General features: G+C 38.2%; 1 protein-coding gene across 3 annotated transcripts in view; it reads right to left on the bottom strand.

Annotated features, from left to right (window-relative positions):
- PHKB (phosphorylase kinase regulatory subunit beta) overlaps positions 1-17631 on the bottom strand; it is a 1109273-nt gene that overhangs the window by 233735 nt on the left and 857907 nt on the right. For all 3 annotated transcript variants that reach the window (XM_053701982.1, XM_053701974.1, XM_053701966.1), the window contains 2 exons: positions 1976-2059; positions 1161-1265 (listed from right to left, as the gene is read on the bottom strand). In XM_053701982.1, coding sequence (XP_053557957.1) covers positions 1161-1265; positions 1976-2059 — 189 coding nt within the window. The remainder of the gene's footprint in view (positions 1-1160; positions 1266-1975; positions 2060-17631) is intronic.

The raw sequence follows: 17631 nt of genomic DNA, 5'->3' as shown, positions 1-17631 counted from the left end.
GCATAATACGCGTATTTTGCGCAGGGGCATTTAGCAGCCTTCTAATTACCAAAAAGCAAAGCCAAAGCCATATATGTCTGCTATTTCTGAACAAAGGGGATCCCAGAGAAGCATTTACAACCATTTATGCTATAATTGCATAAGTTGTTTGTAAATAATTTCAGTGAGAAACCTAAAGTTTGTGAAAATATTTGTGAAAAAGTGAAAAAAATTTTTTTATTTGATCGCATTTGGCGGTGAAATGGTGGCATGAAATATACCAAAATGGGCCTAGATCAATACTTTGGGATGTCTTCTAAAAAAAAATATATACATGTCAATGGATATTCAGGGATTCCTGACAGATATCAGTGTCCCAATGTAACTAGCGCTAATTTTGAAAAAAAGTGGTTTGGAAATAGCAAAGTGCTACTTGTATTTATGGCCCTATAACTTGCAAAAAAAGCAAAGAACATGTAAACATTGGGTATTTCTAAACTCAGGACAAAATTTAGAAACTATTTAGCATGGGTGTTTTTTGGTGGTTGTAGATGTGTAACAGATTTTGGGGGTCAAAGTTAGAAAAAATGTGTTTTTTTCCATTTTTTCCTCATATTTTATAATGTTTTTTATAGTAAATTATAAGATATGATGAAAATTATGGTATCTTTTGAAAGTCAATTTAATGGCGAGAAAAACGGTATATAATATGTGTGGGTACAGTAAATGAGTAAGAGGAAAATTACAGCTAAACACAAACACCGCAAAAATGTAAAAATAGCCTTGGTCCCAAACGGACAGAAAATGGAAAAGTGCTGCGGTCATTAAGGGGTTAAAGAAAAATTATTCTCTTCACAGTTTTAACATTTTTTAAAAAATATTCTATTACTTTATATAGAGAAAATGCACCGTTTCCATTTGATTTATTTTTATATGACCTTTCACAGAGCTGTGTAAAGGTTTATTTCTAATTTAACTGGGATAAAATATGAAAATGAGCAATAATCCCTATAACCTTAGTCTTCCAAACTAAAACTGTCAGAAATGATTTACTGGCACTGCATGTCCTACGTACTACTGACTGAATGACAATTTAACAATTTGCCACTAGCACTGAACTTTCATAGTAAAAAGTGCCAGAAAATGCAAATTAAATAACAACACTACCTGCCCTTACTTACCTGGATATCATCAATCAGTAGCATCACATCCTGGGACATGTAGAAGTCACTCAAATCAAAGACAATCGGGTAGCAGACAACAGTCTTTCCAAGAATGCGATAAATCTGCAAAATGATTAGACATTTTTTTTTTTTTTCCAACAGGTTCACAGATTCGAACTACTTTTACGATATACCTAATTTTCCTATAATAGTACTCTAAAACTTGTGAGTTTTTTTTATTGGAAGTGGATACTGCAGACTTCACAAGTTTAACCATGCTACATATCTGTCACTAATTGGCCAAGAAGATGTGACATGAAAAGTCCCAAAACAATGCAAGCTAATCTAACAAAATAACAGTGGCCCTTGACTAGATTGTCTCCTGCAAGCAATGGCAAGCAGTAAAGGGAATTTGGCCATAAAGTATAATAACCACAGCTGTATGAGATTAGAGGTTATTTGAGAAAAGTAACAGGTTCAGTAGAGTTCATTATGAATTGTATTGTTAGTAAGACCGGTCTATAAATGCAGAAAGCTTTCAGTATAAGTGATCAAAGTAAGGAAAGTGAGAACATGTACAAAATAGATACACATTATTTAGTGCAGTATCAAACTATAATGTACTGGGTTTGATAAGCAAGTAACCAAGCAAACAAAACCAAAACATGAAATGCTCTAGGATAGAAGATGAAGTTATGTAAAAAGCACAAACAGGGACGGTCTTGAATGAAGAACAAGGCTCCCTGGTTTTTACACAAGCGTAGAGATGCTAAGCAGTGCAGCACTATAGTACAGATGAGGAAAGTGTGTTAGAGACATCCTCATGATCTAACCTTTGATGTTCCTAGGCACCCAATAGGCCTGTCCGGTCTGCCAGACAGTGACAGCTTTTCATTGACACCCAAGTGAAGATAAGCCTGTTAAAAAATGCATATACACATCATTACAAAATGCAAAATAACAGATGATAAAACAATGATCATACGAGATCTTGGATTTTACAACTGACTGAACAAAGAGGAACACATTCACATAATATGACATCAGCCTATCATAGAGAGAAACATCAAAAGACAACTTCCTACATGATGGTTCTGTTATAGAACGAGCTGAACCACTATCCTGAACTTCAATGCTGAAAAACAGATGTCCTAACAAATATCTACATCATGATTATTTTTGAACTTGTATATTTTTACTATCCTCAGTTTAATGTGAGAGGTAAATTTGGACAACTGTTTATGATACAACAGACAAAAACACATTTGTGCATATTTTTATCAACGCAAGATAAAAAGAAGTTCACTGTCAAAATGAAAAATGAGCCATACTATTAATTTGCCCATTATTCCCACAGTAATTTACAAGCCATTGTTAGTCTAACAAATAATCATGAATAAGTTGTACGATTTAATCAGATAAAGATCACTAATTAAAACATAACAAATATATGAAGGTGTCTGAATATTTCTAACAAACTAAATTCCTTTGATAAATCTTAGCATTGAAAGAAAAAACATAAATTAAGGGTATATAAAACATTGGTCCTTTGAAAAAAACAAAACAAATATGTTAAATCAATGCAAACATAAAAAACAGCAAACAACTTACTTGTTTTCTTCCAAAATTAGCACTTAGAATTTCACACTGTAGCCCCATGCCCTTAGTGACAAGGGTGGAACATTTCATTTCACCAGTGAGCAAATTTGACTTTCAGTTTATCTAGTCTATTCAATTAAAATGAAAGTCTTCTCCAGATTTTTTATTGTTTAAAAAGATAGATAATTCCTTTATTATTCATTCCCCAGTTTTGCATAACACTGTTATATTAATACACTTTTTACCTCGGTAATTACCTTGTGTATAAGCCTCTGCAAACTGCACCCTTATCTCAGTGATATTAACAAACATGCATTTTAGCCAGTCAGTGCTGACTCATTCGTAACTCCATATTAACTGGCACTGTCATGCTGTAAAAGCTATTACAATGCAAAGAGATAAAGGCAGCCTGCTGGGGCTTAGAAACAGGCAGATATTTTGAGTTTTAAAGGTTATAAAGTATATTAATATAACAATGTTGGTTGTGCAAAGCTGGGGGAAGGATAATAAAGGCATTATCTATCTTGGTTAGTATCTTTTTAAACGATACATTTTTTGGAGTAAACTGTCCCTTTAATAATAAACCAACTCTGGAAGTTTAAGTATACACCAATTTTAATTTAAATGCATGTAAAATATATGACTATAAAGAATAATATGTACAGATAATGATATAAAAATCCAGTAAATTTAAAAAACTACTTTTTACTTAGAAGCACCCAGTTTAGCACTTGATTAGGTTAGACTGGAACACCCACTGAAAGGGGCTGATAGCAGACCCTTCCCCTCCCCTGCATATGAAAATATCCATTATACAAAAAGAAGCAATCTGAAGTGTGTATTCAGTATACATCTAAAACTTGGTTAGGAGTCGGAAAATCACCACAATGTTATTTAAAAATAAGAAAAACTATACATTGTTACAAAAATACTTCCAGATGGGCTATATAAAGTGATCATCCACAAAACAGATGAGAAAGCCGGCAGGCGAAACATGTTAAGAGTGGGAGGGAGCGTTATGGGGCTCTTAAGTTGTTTTTAATTTAGACCGGACTTTAATTATTACTTTATACTTGGGCAACTGATCCGATATTAATGCCAATAGGTTGAGGTTGATACCAAACGCTTATTAATAGAAGACTTTAGAATAATAACCCACAGTGGGAGCTGCAAATGATTGCACACTGAACCTATGTGTATACTATGATATGTGTATACTATGAATTTGCATATCTAATTTGCATAGCTTACCCAGAATTCTCTTGTGCATTGGTAACATTGTATATGAGTTATTTCTGGGGGGAAAGCGAGCAGGGATTCTTGCCTAGATGTGCTAATTTAATTTTGAGACATGGAGGATTTTAATTTCAGTTTTTTATCTCCCCCCCATAATTTTAATGAATTTTATATTATGTTATATTATATTGTTGGGTGAGCGAGGCTTGATGCCGATATGAGATATGATTCGTCTTGATGAAGGCTTCTGTGAAAGCCGAAACGTCGACTATTAACAAGTGTTGATATTAAGAATAATAAATAAAAGTTTTTGCAGCTACAAAATTATCACAAATCCTGAGAGTGCACTTCATTCCAAAATCCAGTTTTGTATGTACTTTTGAGGATTGCACCCAGGTACTTGAGGTTTACCAAGGTTGGAGTGCTGGAACACCTGCTGTTTCAATTATATATATATATAAATATATATATAACCAAAATATCATCATATATACAGTATATATATTTTATAAATAAATAGAACATATTCATGTATGTGATGAACATTGGAATGTGAAATATTCATATTTTCATGTAGGATTAGCGCACATGATAATATGCGATTGTGTTTGTGCAGGATTAGGGTGTTGTTTCCCCCCCACTTTTTTTGCTCCATTTAATCTCTATGGGGGAATATGTGAAGTTCGACTTTTTGCACTTATTGGGTTAGCAGATAAGCAAAAACTGTTTACTTTCAACTCAGTTACTTTCAACGCAGTTAATGCCTAGACTAACGTTTTAATCTAGTGTATCAGGATTCCCTTCCTTGTGTAAAATTACAAAACTTTTGCTTAGAAAGTCTACCGCACTATTCATATATAGTGCTGCTATTGGATGATGCAGCACAAATTACCCGAGATAAAAGGCTTCTTCAGAAGAAGAAAAAAAAAGGTAAAAAAAATATGCTAAGAAGACCAAGTAGCAGCCTTGCACAAATGGTCCACTGATAAAACATTCTAGAAAGCTCTAGAAGTGGAAACTGATCTGGAAGAGTGATCAGAAATCCATGAAGGTGGAGGCCGACCTGCCCCCCAAGAAAGCTATATGAATCAAAGACAGATAATTTCTATCTCCATGCCATCAAGCTGAGAGATGTAGAATCGGAATAAAAATAACAGACCTTGAAATAAAAGGTCTGGATACATGGAATTAGCCCTGGAGAGAAACTAGACATGGGATCCAGAACTGCATACCAAATTCTGCAGGAACAAGCTGGAGCAAATAGAATCACCAAAGCTCTTCCTCCCAGATCTTGGTAATCTCCCTGGGAAAAAAGGACCAGAGGTGGAAAAAAAATATAGGATAGCTAAAATGACCACTGAACTACAGTGGTCACAGACTTATGGGCCTGCATAAGAAACTCATTAACTGAACAGATAGTTCAAAGACAGATAATTTCTATCTCCATGCCATCAAGCTGAGAGATCGAGAATCTGAAGAAAATAACAGACCTTGAAATAAAAGGTCTGGATGCATGGAAGCAGGCAATGAGAGAAACTAGACATCAGAACCAGATCTGCATACCAAATTCTGCAGGAACAAGCTGGAGCAATTAGAATCACCAAAGCTCTTCCTCCCAGATCTTGGCAATCACCCTGGGAAAAAAAAGACCAGAGGTGTAAAAAAAAATATAGGATAGCTAGAATGACCACTGAAATACAAGAGCATCCACAAACACAGTTCAAAGATCCCAGGACCTAGCACAGTACCTGGGAAATTTAAGATTAAACTGAGAAGCCTTCAGAAATATTTCTGAGCGACCCCAAAAATATATTATTTTTTAATACATAACCAGATGAAGAGATTACTCTTCCAGAAAGAAAGACTGACGACTGAGTAAAAACTGCTTTCCAGTTGTCCAGTCTTTGAATATGAACACAAAAAAATTAGACAGCAATAAGCTTCTGCCCAGGGAAGAATTCAAGATAATATAAGTTCCCTCCATGATGATTGACATTAGCTACATATGTAACAGTGTCTAACCCTAAAGGACCTTGCATATTGCACAGTTTTAAAACATTAATAGGTGACCTTGCCTCCTGAGGAAACCAAACTCTTTATGCCTTCTAGGAAACTCAGACAGCCCCCCATCCTGAAAAAACTTGCATCAGTAGAGATTACAGACCAAAAAGTATGAATAAAAGAAGACACCTGCATAAATAGCTAATAGTCCAGCCACCAATACAGAAAAAAACTTGTTCTGAGTATGGTCGATGTATCATTAGAAAAAGATGCAAAGCTGAAGAGGGCTCATATGGAAGCAAACAAATGGAATAACAACCAAGGCACATGAAACCTGATTCCATCCAAAAAGCAACTGAAGGAAAAAAATAGAGAATGAAGGATCTAACAGGCAAATCCTAGCTTAAACCGTATTTGCTCTGTCAAAGAAAGTCCCCATTTGAACCTCCAGCAAATCAACCATATCTGAGGAACCAGTTAACTGTTTGGAAAATGACTTTCCAACCATGTTGTTGAAGAAACAACAACCATCTGCAGGAGAGAAATACTACTATATGTAAAGATGGAGATTGAACCAAGATATTATCCAGGTCAGAAGACACTGCAATACCCAAAGATCTGATAACAGAAACATAATTTATACTTACCTGGTAAATTATTTTCTTTCCTGGCATGGAGAGTCCACAAATCCATTCAATTACTAGTGGGAATTCAACTCCTAGCCACCAGGTGGAGGCAAAGAACACCCCAGCAAAGCCTTAAGAATCCTCCCATTACCCACAATCCCCAGTCATTTAGCCAAGGAATTATGGAAAGAGTAGAAGACTTAAAGGGTATAAAGGTGTCTGAGGGGTTTCAAAAAGTTACAAAAAAGCTGTCTTAAAAATAAGGGCATGTCGTGGACTCTCCATGCCAGGAAAGAAAATAATTTATCAGGTGAGTATAAATTATGTTTTCTTTCTAATGGCATGGAGAGTCCACAGAATGGAAGGGAGGGATACACAGGACAGGCAAACCTAAACAGTAGGCACCACTGCTTGAAGAACTTTCCTCCCAAAAGAAGCCTCAGCTGAGGCAAAAACATCAAATTTGTAAAATTTGAAAAAAGTAGCCAATGATGACCAATTGGCTGCCATGCAAATCTGTTCCACAGAAGCATAATTTTTAAAGGCCCAAGAGGAAGCGATAGCCCTAGTTGAGTGAGCCGTAATTTTCTCTGGAGGCTGCTATCTCATAAGCCAATCGAATAACACTTTTCAACCAGAAGGAGAGAGTAGAAGAAGTGGCCTTCTGACCCCTCCGTTTACCTAAAAAGACAACAAAAAGAGCAGAAGATTGCCGAAAATCTTTTGTAGCCTGTAAATAGAACCTTAAAGCACTCACAACATCCAGATTGTGCAATAACCGCTCCTTCGTAGAGGAAGGATTAGGACAAAATGAAGAAACAACAATTTCTTGGTTAATATTGTGTTCCGAGATCACCTTAGGTAGAAAACCTAATTGAGAACAGAGAATCGCATTATCCGCATGAAGAATAAGATAAGGAGAATCACACTGTAGAGCGAAAGCTACAAAACTATACTGGCAGATTAAATTGCCAGGACAATAACTTGATATCAACAGAATGCATAGGCTCAAATGGAGCCTGCTACATAACTTTAAGAACCAGATTAAGAATCCAAGGAGGAGCAATTGACCTAAACACAGGCCTGATTCTAACCAAAGCCTGGACAAAAGATTGAAAATCTGGCAAAATTGCCAGACGCTTCTGTAGAAGAATCGTCAGAGTCGAAATCTGACCCTTTAGGGTACTGACTGATAAACCCTTCTCCAGGCCCTCATGAAGAAAGGACAGAATACGGGGAATTTTCACCTCCAAGAAAAAACCCTAGATCCGCACACCAATGAAGTTATCTACGCCATACCTTATAATAAATATTGCAAGAAACAGGCTTAAGAGCCTGAAACATAGTCTCAATAACCTTCACAGAAAAACCTCGTCTGGACAAGACTAAGCGTTCAATCTCCAAGCCGGCAGCTTCAGAGAGACTAAATTCAGATGGAGGAAGGAACCCTAAAGTAGTAGATCCTTCCTCAGAGGCAATTTCCACAGGGGGAATGACGACAACCTCAATAGGTCCGTCAACCAACTTCTGCGAGGCCACGCTGGAGCTAGTAGAATCTCCGAAACCTGCTCCTGTTTGATACAAGCTATCACCCGAGGAAGGAGGGCAACCGGAGGAAACAGATAAATTACACCAAGATCCCATGGCACTGACAGGGCATCTACCAGAGCTGCTTGAGGACCTCCTGATCTTGCTCTGTATCTTGGAAGCTTGGCATTTAGACGAGATGCCATCAGTTCCAGCTCCGGAACTCCCCACTAGAGGGTTAACATCAAGAAAACTTCCGGATAGAGAGCCCATTCCCCTGGATAAAACGTCTACCTGCTCAGATAATCCGCTTCCCAGTTGTCCACCCCTGGGATATGAATGGCAGAGAAATGACAATTGTGAGACTCAGCCCAATGAAGAATGCAAGTCAACTCCTTCATAGCGAACATGCTCCGAGTTCCTCCTTGGTGGTTGATATATACGCCACTGAAGACATGTTGTCCAATTGAAATCTGAAAACTCAGTTGAGGCCATACTGTAGAGCAAAGAGAATTTCTCTCAATTCTAGGATATTTATAGGAAGGGCTGCTTCCCAGCTTAACAGGCTGGCATCCTTGGTCACAATCTCTCAAGAAGGGCTCAGGAAACAAGTGCCCTGAGACAAAAGGTCCTGGGAGATCCACCAAGACAGAAACATCCTTGTCTGAGAGTCTAAAACTATCCTCTGAGAGAGATCTGAGTGTACTCAGTTTCATTGATTGAGCACACATAACTGTAGAGGTCTTAGATGGAAGCGGGCAAACGGAATAATGTCCATGAATGACACCATGAGACCAATTACTTCCATGCATACAGCTACTAATGGACAAACAGAGGACTGAAGAGAACGACAGGCCTCCAGAAGCTTGATTCTTTGGACCTCTGTCAAAAAAATCTTCATAGATACAGAGTCTAAGATTATCCCCAGAAAACATACCATGGTACTTGGCACCAAGGGACTTTTCCCTAGATTCACTTTCCACCCGTGAGAGTGAAGAATAGCTAACAGAATCTGTATGGGATCTTGCTAACTGAAAAGATGGCACCTGGACCAAGATAAGGAGCAACGGCAATCTATAGAGATCTGGCCACAGCCAATAGAGCCCCTAGAGGAGGCGAGGCCGAAAGGCAGGGCTACAAATTGGAAATATCTAAAAAGCGAACCTCAGGAACAGGGAAATGTTCCCTGTGGATAGGAACATGAAGATACACATCCTTTAGGTCTATAGTGGCCATAAACTGACCCTCCTCAACCAGAGGGAGAATAGAACGAATAGTCTCCATTATGAAAGACCGGACCTTGAGAAACTTGTTGAGAGACTTTAAGTCTATAATGGGTCGAAAAGTTCCCTCCATCCCTGACCCTGTTCTGCTAGAGGAACTGGGATAATGACTGCCAGAGAGGACAAATCCCTAACGCAGTTTAAGCCACTGCCCAAGGATCTGGAACGTCGCAAGTCCAAGCCTGCTGAAAAAAAGGAAAGCCTGCCCCCTACCTGATCCAAAACTGGATCGGGGTCGGCCCCTTCATGCTGACTTAGCCTCAGTGGAAGGCTTTCTGGATTGCTTACCCTTGTTCCAGGGCTGGTCAGATTTAGAAGACGAGGAAGATCTCTGTCTCTTGAAGTTACGAAAGGAAAAAAAATTAGAAGTCTGACGACCCTTGGGTCTATTCTTCTTATCCTGTGGTAAAAAAATTCCCTTTCCACCAGTAACCGTGGAAATTATCTCTGCCAGACCAGAACCAAATAAAGTCTTACCCTTAAGTGGTAGAGACAGAAGCTTGGATTTAGAAGTCACATGCACAGACCAAAACTTTAACCAAAGGGATGCAGATTCTGAATCAGCGATCTCGCCCTCAGAAGCTGCAGAGGAATGATCCTCGCTAGATAACTGAGAAAGACTAACCAAATCAGAATTGGCCGAATCAGAACCCATATAAATGTTCTTAGATTTCCTCTTCCCTTTACCAGAACTAGATAAAGAACTTAGGGCTGCAGAAACTGCAGAAGTCAGCTGTGCAGCAAATCTTTAGGCAAGCAAACACTCTCAGAGACTGACTGAGATTAACTGCAGGGCACTGCATGTGAATCTGTCAAAGACTGGGACATGTAAGCAGAAAGCTGAAACTCCTCCTGAACAGCATTATCTTGAGAAAAAGAAGGCTCACATAAGGAATCCTTATGCTTAGATAATAATAACTTTATTAAGGCAAGGGGAACAAAAATGCATAACCTGGGCATCAGCACAATAAAGACATTTATCAAATGACAGAGAAACCTTGGGATTGGCTTCCATAGTAAATAAAATAGCCCTTTATTTCCCTTATACTCTAATTTCAATATAAAAAAAATAGAATACAATTCTAAGCATTGATAAAAAAATTATTAAAACCTGCACCTCTACACCCCAGCCACACTGGAGAAACTCACCCAACCTGTAACCAGGAATCCAATCCACACCAGGAGATAAAACAATCCTGTTCACCCCTAATCTCTTACCTTATTATCAGTCAGCACATATAGCGCGGATCGTCACATGGAAACATTTCTCACTTGAAACACCTTGGGTTCAGCTTAAAACTTATTTAGCTGGATTATGTAATCTGGGAGATTTGTGCTGGATCCCACAAAAACTTTGGATAAAATCTTATCCTCTGACAAGTCAATTTCGAGTCAGCTATCCCCCCTCACCCCGCTTCTAAATAACCTTCTCCTGTTGCAACCCAATACCATACAATCACTAATCATTGCAGATACACCTACGAATATCCCGATACACACAATACTAAATAAAGGCTCTATCCATTCTCAGATGGAGATATTCCAATTATTGGAACCCCCTTCCATCCCTGGTTCCCTTGATTACAAATCAGACATGCTATATTCAATAACCCTCATAAAGCTAACGTCACTAGACCCCTTAGCCCACTTTAAGCACTATGCGCCAACCCCTCAATAGCTAGATCCCACATCTCCATAATCTAAAAAATATTAAGGGGATCCTTCCCCGCTAAAAAAACATAATTTAACATAAAATGGGAAAAAGAATTAGACATCACCTTAACGGACACTCAATGGAATATCTTTACTGAGACCAAAAAAGCATCCATAACGTTGACTATAGCAGAAATGAATTACAAATTGCTTTCTCGATGGTACCTAACACCTCAACGCCTCTATAGCATTTTCCCCAGTTCATTCTCTTTATGTTGGAGAGACTGCGGAGAAACAGGCACCTTATCCCATATTTGGTGGTCCTGCCCTCTTCTTCAGACCTATTAAAAAGATAGATTTAAATGTATTGATACAACCCTGGGCATATCGCTTAAGCTCACACCAAATATAGTCTTATTAAATGATATCTCCCCCATCACTTGTATATACCGAAGAAAATTACTTCATTGTATGCTTTATTGTGCAAGACGTTTAATACCCAGACTTTGAAGGAAATTTTTTTTTCCCACTTTGCCATGTGGTGTAGAGATGTGGGATATGTTCTAGCTTTAGAAAGAATACACTACACATTTATAGGTAAACAAGACTTTATTGATGACATTATATTTATATGGGAACAAGGAATGCTTTAAAACCTATTGAAATGCAATATATAATATCACAACTGCATAAGAAGTAGAATAATGTCAGTTAGTAATACTATGTTAGCCAGATGCATGTAATAATGTAAAGTTTGTATGTTTAAATGTTCAACACTGTCTTGGAAAGTTTCAAGGAAACCTTTCTATTGAAAGATATTTTCGGGACTTTCAATCTTCAGTAACATCTCACAGCTATAGTGGGTATGGTGGTGTAATCAGAAGTTCCTCCAGTATTCATGCTCATTTCCTGTGTTTGTACCATTGCATTTCCTGTGCACCTGTTTGAAAAGTTCAATAAAAAATATTTAATTAAAAAAAAAAAAGCAATCCTGTTCAAACTGCAAATCCTAGAAAGCTGCAACCATCAGAGGAAAGCGACAGGCAGGAAAAACAATCCTTTGGCATTCCTTGAAAATCCTGGCTTCAAAACAACCAGAACAAACAAACAGTTCAGCACTCAGAAAGTAACTGAGCGGTCACATGATCACAAATTCAAAAGTAAGGTGCAGTCGAACAGACTTTCTTAAAGAGATATTACGCAAACAAAATTAAAGGTAACATTTGTGCAAAAAAAAACCCGCAGCCAAAAACAAAAAAGCCTTCACATGACAGAACAGTGTCATGAACTGCTACTCAATAAATTCCCAACCTTTAAAAGGGATATTCAGTCCCTTAAGGATCCACCTTGTTCTCTAAATATTTTTTTTTAAAACAAGGAACTGTTTAAAAGCACTGCATCCTTCTCACCTAGAAGGTAAAATCACTTACCTGTGGATCCGCTGTAGGGCAGGTACAGCAAACAGGTGTGACAGAATGCTCACTGACATAGACCTGTAGATAAAGAAAAAAAACAACCCTGGTTTTCTATATAGGGGTAGCAAAAATGTTGAAGGGTAAGAAAAGACCACCTCACTGTCTTCCAACTGCTAAAAGCCACCATTACTCTTACTAAAGAGAATTACATAGACACAGCATAACCCCAATCCTTGCATGCAGGGAAAAATTAAATGATTAACAACTTGATTTCTTCAGACACCTTCTTCACACATCACCTACAATGTTACGCAGGCAAAGAATGACTGGGGATTGTGGGTAATGGGAAGATACTTAAGGCTTTGCTGGGGTGTTGTTTGACTCCACCTGGTGGCCAGGAGTTGAATTCCCACTAGTAATTGAATGGATTTGTGGACTCTCCATACCATCGGAAAGAAAAAGAGGGTATCCAGAAACTTGGAGAATATTCTGAGAGTTGTAGCCAAACCAAATTGAAAAGCAACAAACTGAAAAAGCTCACCCAAAAAATAAACCTCAGTAACTGACCAAATAGTTTACATTTCGAAAGAAGGAATTTGAGAAACTTGTTCAAAGATTCTAGATCAGAATTGATCTGAAAGCTCCCTCCTTCTTGTGAATAATTAGGTTGGAGTTCCCATCTACCTGAGCCCTTACAGGGATCCTAGGAACATTGGACAGAAAAAAACTTCCCTTGGGAGGCCTTCATATGAAACCTATTCAATATCCTTGAGACTAAAATAAGAACCCAAGGAACCTGAAGCTTCCTGAAAAAGTGGTACCCTGCCCCCCTACCAGAACCTCTAGATCGATGGGGTAGAAAATTTCTTGAACTGCTTAGACCTGTTCCAGATAAACTAATGGGCACTGAACCTGTCAGCATTCTCCATTGCATATAGATGAACCTGGAATTTAGCTTTGCAGCTTTGCAAGCAGGATGCTCAGTTAAAGGCACTGAAGCATTTTGCAAATGCAATTCTATTTATTTCCAGAAACACTCTGATACTGGGCGGAGGAAAAAAAAGAGTCCTGAACTGAACTTTTACGCCTAGTTAAAATTCTTAATTTCAGGAGAAAAAACAAAAATGTATGCTTACCTGATACATTTATTTATTTCCGGATATGGTGAGTCCACGACGTCATCAATTACTGTTGGGAATATCACTCCTGGCCAGCAGGAGGAGGCAAGAGCACCACAGCCAAACTGTTAAGTATCACTTCCTTTCCCACAAACCCCAGTTATTCGACCGAAAGTAATGGAGAAAAATTAGTAACACAAAGGTGTAGAGGTGCCTGAAGTTTAGTAAAAAAACATCTAAAAATTAAGGGTGAGGTTGTGGACTCACCATATCCGGAAATAAATAAATTTATCAGGTAAGCATACATTTTGCTTCCTTTCCGAAGATATGGTGCTTCCACATAGCCATCAATTACTGTTGGGAACCAATACCCAAGCTAGAGGACACAGATGACTAGGGAGAGACAAGACAGGCAGACCTAAACAGAAGGCACCACCGCTTGAAGAACTTGGAAGCCCAAAACTTCTCCACCGAAGGCAAAGAGAATGACTGGGGTTTGTGGGAAGGGAAGGGAAGTGATGCTTAACAGTTTGGCTGTGGTGCTCTTTGCCTCCTCCTGCTGGCCAGGAGTGATATTCCCAACAGTAATTGATGACGTTGTGGACTCACCATATCTTAGGAAAGAAAGTAGCATATTCCTCCTGTAAGGAACAAAAAGAAGGAGCAATAATACCCCTTGAAGCAAGAATAGTAGTAATAGTGGTGGTCAGAATGCAGTAACACAATAATACATTTATTGCATAAGATTGTGATAACCTAAACGACTTATAGAGTGCCTAATAAATACAAATATAGTACTTACCCAAAGGAGAAAATCAGTAGGAAGCCAAGACCAGTTCTGAAACATTACAGCACAGGAACTGGAATTGGAGTATATTGATGAACCAACAGGCAGATGCAAAGGACAAGTCACTGCGAACCCCATGGCAAGCCTTGTGACTAAATCCCCACTGGTGAAATATTTATCACTTCCAATACTCCAAATACATCCCTCTAACAAGCAACTTGTACTCTGAGGGGAAATGGGCCTCAACTCGATCTGAAAACCCCTCTCTTTAAAGAATCAAATGCACATCTTCATATTTCGACCACCTACAACGGAGGCAAAGACAAGACAGAGGTACTGATTAGGTGGGAGTTCTTGGAGTTTGGGAATCTTTGCCTCCTCCTAGTGGTAGGGAAGGATAATACCCAGGAATAATGGATCATGGACTCATCACCTGTATGAGAGAAAAGAAGCCGACACATACCAAAATAAAACAATAGTGTGGAAAAAAGTACTTATATACCCAAACCTGAAAATGCCTGGCTATGATAAACCCAAAAATGAGTACCTACTAATAGCCTACATGCTAAACAGATACCAACAAGAAACACACACTTAACGGAAAAGTAACCCATACTACTGGACTTACCATATGCAGCAGGAACGGTGTATAACGGTGAATCAACAGGAGGAGGCAAAGGACTGATTCCAGTGACACCTCTGGTAGGCCTGTGACTAACTCCCATAGGGTGTTCTTGTGCCTCTAACCATACCCCAAAGACATCTCTGTCTAAACAGCAGCTCTCAAATCAGTCTGCGCACCCTTCTCACAAACACCTGAATCGCCTTCCTCCAGTGAAGGCAAAGACAAGACTAATTTCTAGTAAGGTAAAAGGGGTTTTAAGGGCTTTTGGAGTTTTGGGATCTTTGCCTCCTCCTAGTGGCCAGGAGTATATTTCACAGGAGCAATGGATTGGGGACTCACAACCTTTATGAAAGAAAAAGGTCAATGAACTTAAAGGACCATTAAATACAATAGAATTGAATAATTACACAATAAAAAGAGAATACAATAGCACTTACTTTTAATTTGAAATAAGCAGTAGAATATTTTCTGGCAATTTTCAGAGCAAATCAAATTTTCCCTCCACCTGTAACATGTGATAGCTATTAGCTAATCACAGAATGCATTTACGTATATACTGTGTAATTTTGCACATGCTCAGTAGGAGGCTGGAGTCTCAGAAAAATGTGCATATATAGAATATGCGTGTTTTGATAATGGAAGTGTATTGAAATATATCTGATTCATGAAACTTTATTTTAGACTTTACTGGCACTTTAAATGTGAAGTACACAGAAAAAATGTGCCATGACAAAGTGACGTTCAATCTATTTGCTCACAAAATTGTATTTACAGATTCAAAACATTTTAAATGAATTAAAGCCGATATGTTTATTAACTACAGTTAATCTGTACTGGATCCCTAAAGAAGTATGTCAATGACTGTTTAAAAAAGGGCACTTGTTTATTGTAAAATGTATATAATGTGCTGTGTGCTGATTGATAGATTCAGTTTTCTAAAAAGCTAATGTATTCCCTTCCACAGGAACAGCAAATAACCCAAATGAATTAATCTATCCTCCAAATGTCTGTGCTTTGCAGCCAAAGAGTGCTATATGGGCTATAATCCTTACAACAAACAGATATTGTGAACAGCACTTGGATACCGAAAGCATTCATATTAGTTTAATTATGCTTAGTAAAACTTACAGGTTTTATTAGTAAACAGAATAGATATTTACTTCCTTAAATCATGCTAGACAGATACTCTGCTTCCTTGGCAGGAGTGTGCAATGCTATGTCAATAGGAAAAAAAATAATGTTTCCTCTCCCATGACAATCTGCAGGAAGGATTAGTAGCCAAGACTCGGAAATTGGCAGAACATTGACATTTCTGGCAATGCTGGTACTAACTATCACACAGTCTACTTAAGGCTTTAATAAAGGATAAACAGATATTTACCCCCAAATCATCGCACAGAAAACTGGCCCGTGACTTTCTAAATATTATTTCCTGCTTCTACTCATTAGGATCAGGAAATTGAAAAAACAAAAATCACAATTCCCAGTATTCCTTTGTTCAACTCATGCTCTAACTTTTATTAATTGTAGTATTTTTCATAATTTGATTAGCAGAACAGAAAATGAAAGAAATGTAACGAGAACAACATCATTTATGCTTACCTGATAAATTAATTTATTACATGGTAGTGAGAGTCCATGATCCATTACTCATGGGAATTACCTTCGCTACCACTTGGAAGTTAGCGCATGCAAAACCGAACTGTCAAAAAAGAGACGGCAGGAATACAACATCCAGCTTAAAGGAACACAAACAAAATCAAATGACTTCGTATAAGGAAATAAAAATGCGGGCCAAAAACCAGATGTCGCATAAACGACAGCAAAAAATACCCCTAATAGAAAACTATGGAGAGTGCGCTAACCCGATGAGAGACAGTGAAAAATATACCAAATAGAAAACTATGGAGCATGCACTAACCCGATGGAAACTAATCGGACGCTAGCAAACCTCCGAAGGCTGACACACGAAAACAGAAACTAGGCACCACCAAAAAACAGCTGTGCGCTAGCTAACTATAAGGGGAATAGCAAAGAAAGAGTCTGTTATAATATACTGTATATATATGTAAAACTATAACACAAAGTGCCCATAACATATCCACAGAGTGTCTTATATAACAATAAAAAATAATACTTACCAGTAGACACTTGTCCACCATCTAAGCAGCAGACAGCCAAACCAGTACTGATACATATCAGTAGAGGTTATGGAATAGGAGTATATTGTAGATCCCTAAAGGGAGACAACAAACAAGTCCAGGGACTGATTATGGAAAGTTTTTGAAGAAATTCCCATGATGTGAGTAAAAGAATCATGAACAATAGCCCAAATACATCCCTCTGGCAAGCACTGCTCTCTGAGGGAAACTGGGCCTCAAAATACACTGAAAACCCCTCTCTCTGAAGAAAATCAAGCACATCTTCATTCTTCAACCACCTCCAGCAGAGGCAAAAAAAGACTGAGGTATGTGTGAGGTGGGAGGGGTTTTATAGAGGTAATTCCCATGAGTAATGGATTGTGGACTCTCACCATTTGTATGAAAGAAAAAAATATACACAGTGAACTCAAGAAAGACTACAGGGCAGAATTGCATCATGGTTGTGATATTGGTATCA

The sequence above is a fragment of the Bombina bombina genome, chromosome 1 (genome assembly GCF_027579735.1).
Source record: "Bombina bombina isolate aBomBom1 chromosome 1, aBomBom1.pri, whole genome shotgun sequence".
NCBI classification, from domain to species: domain Eukaryota; kingdom Metazoa; phylum Chordata; class Amphibia; order Anura; family Bombinatoridae; genus Bombina; species Bombina bombina.
Note: the sequence above shows the minus strand (reverse complement) of the source record. Positions and strands in the feature narration are given on the sequence as shown.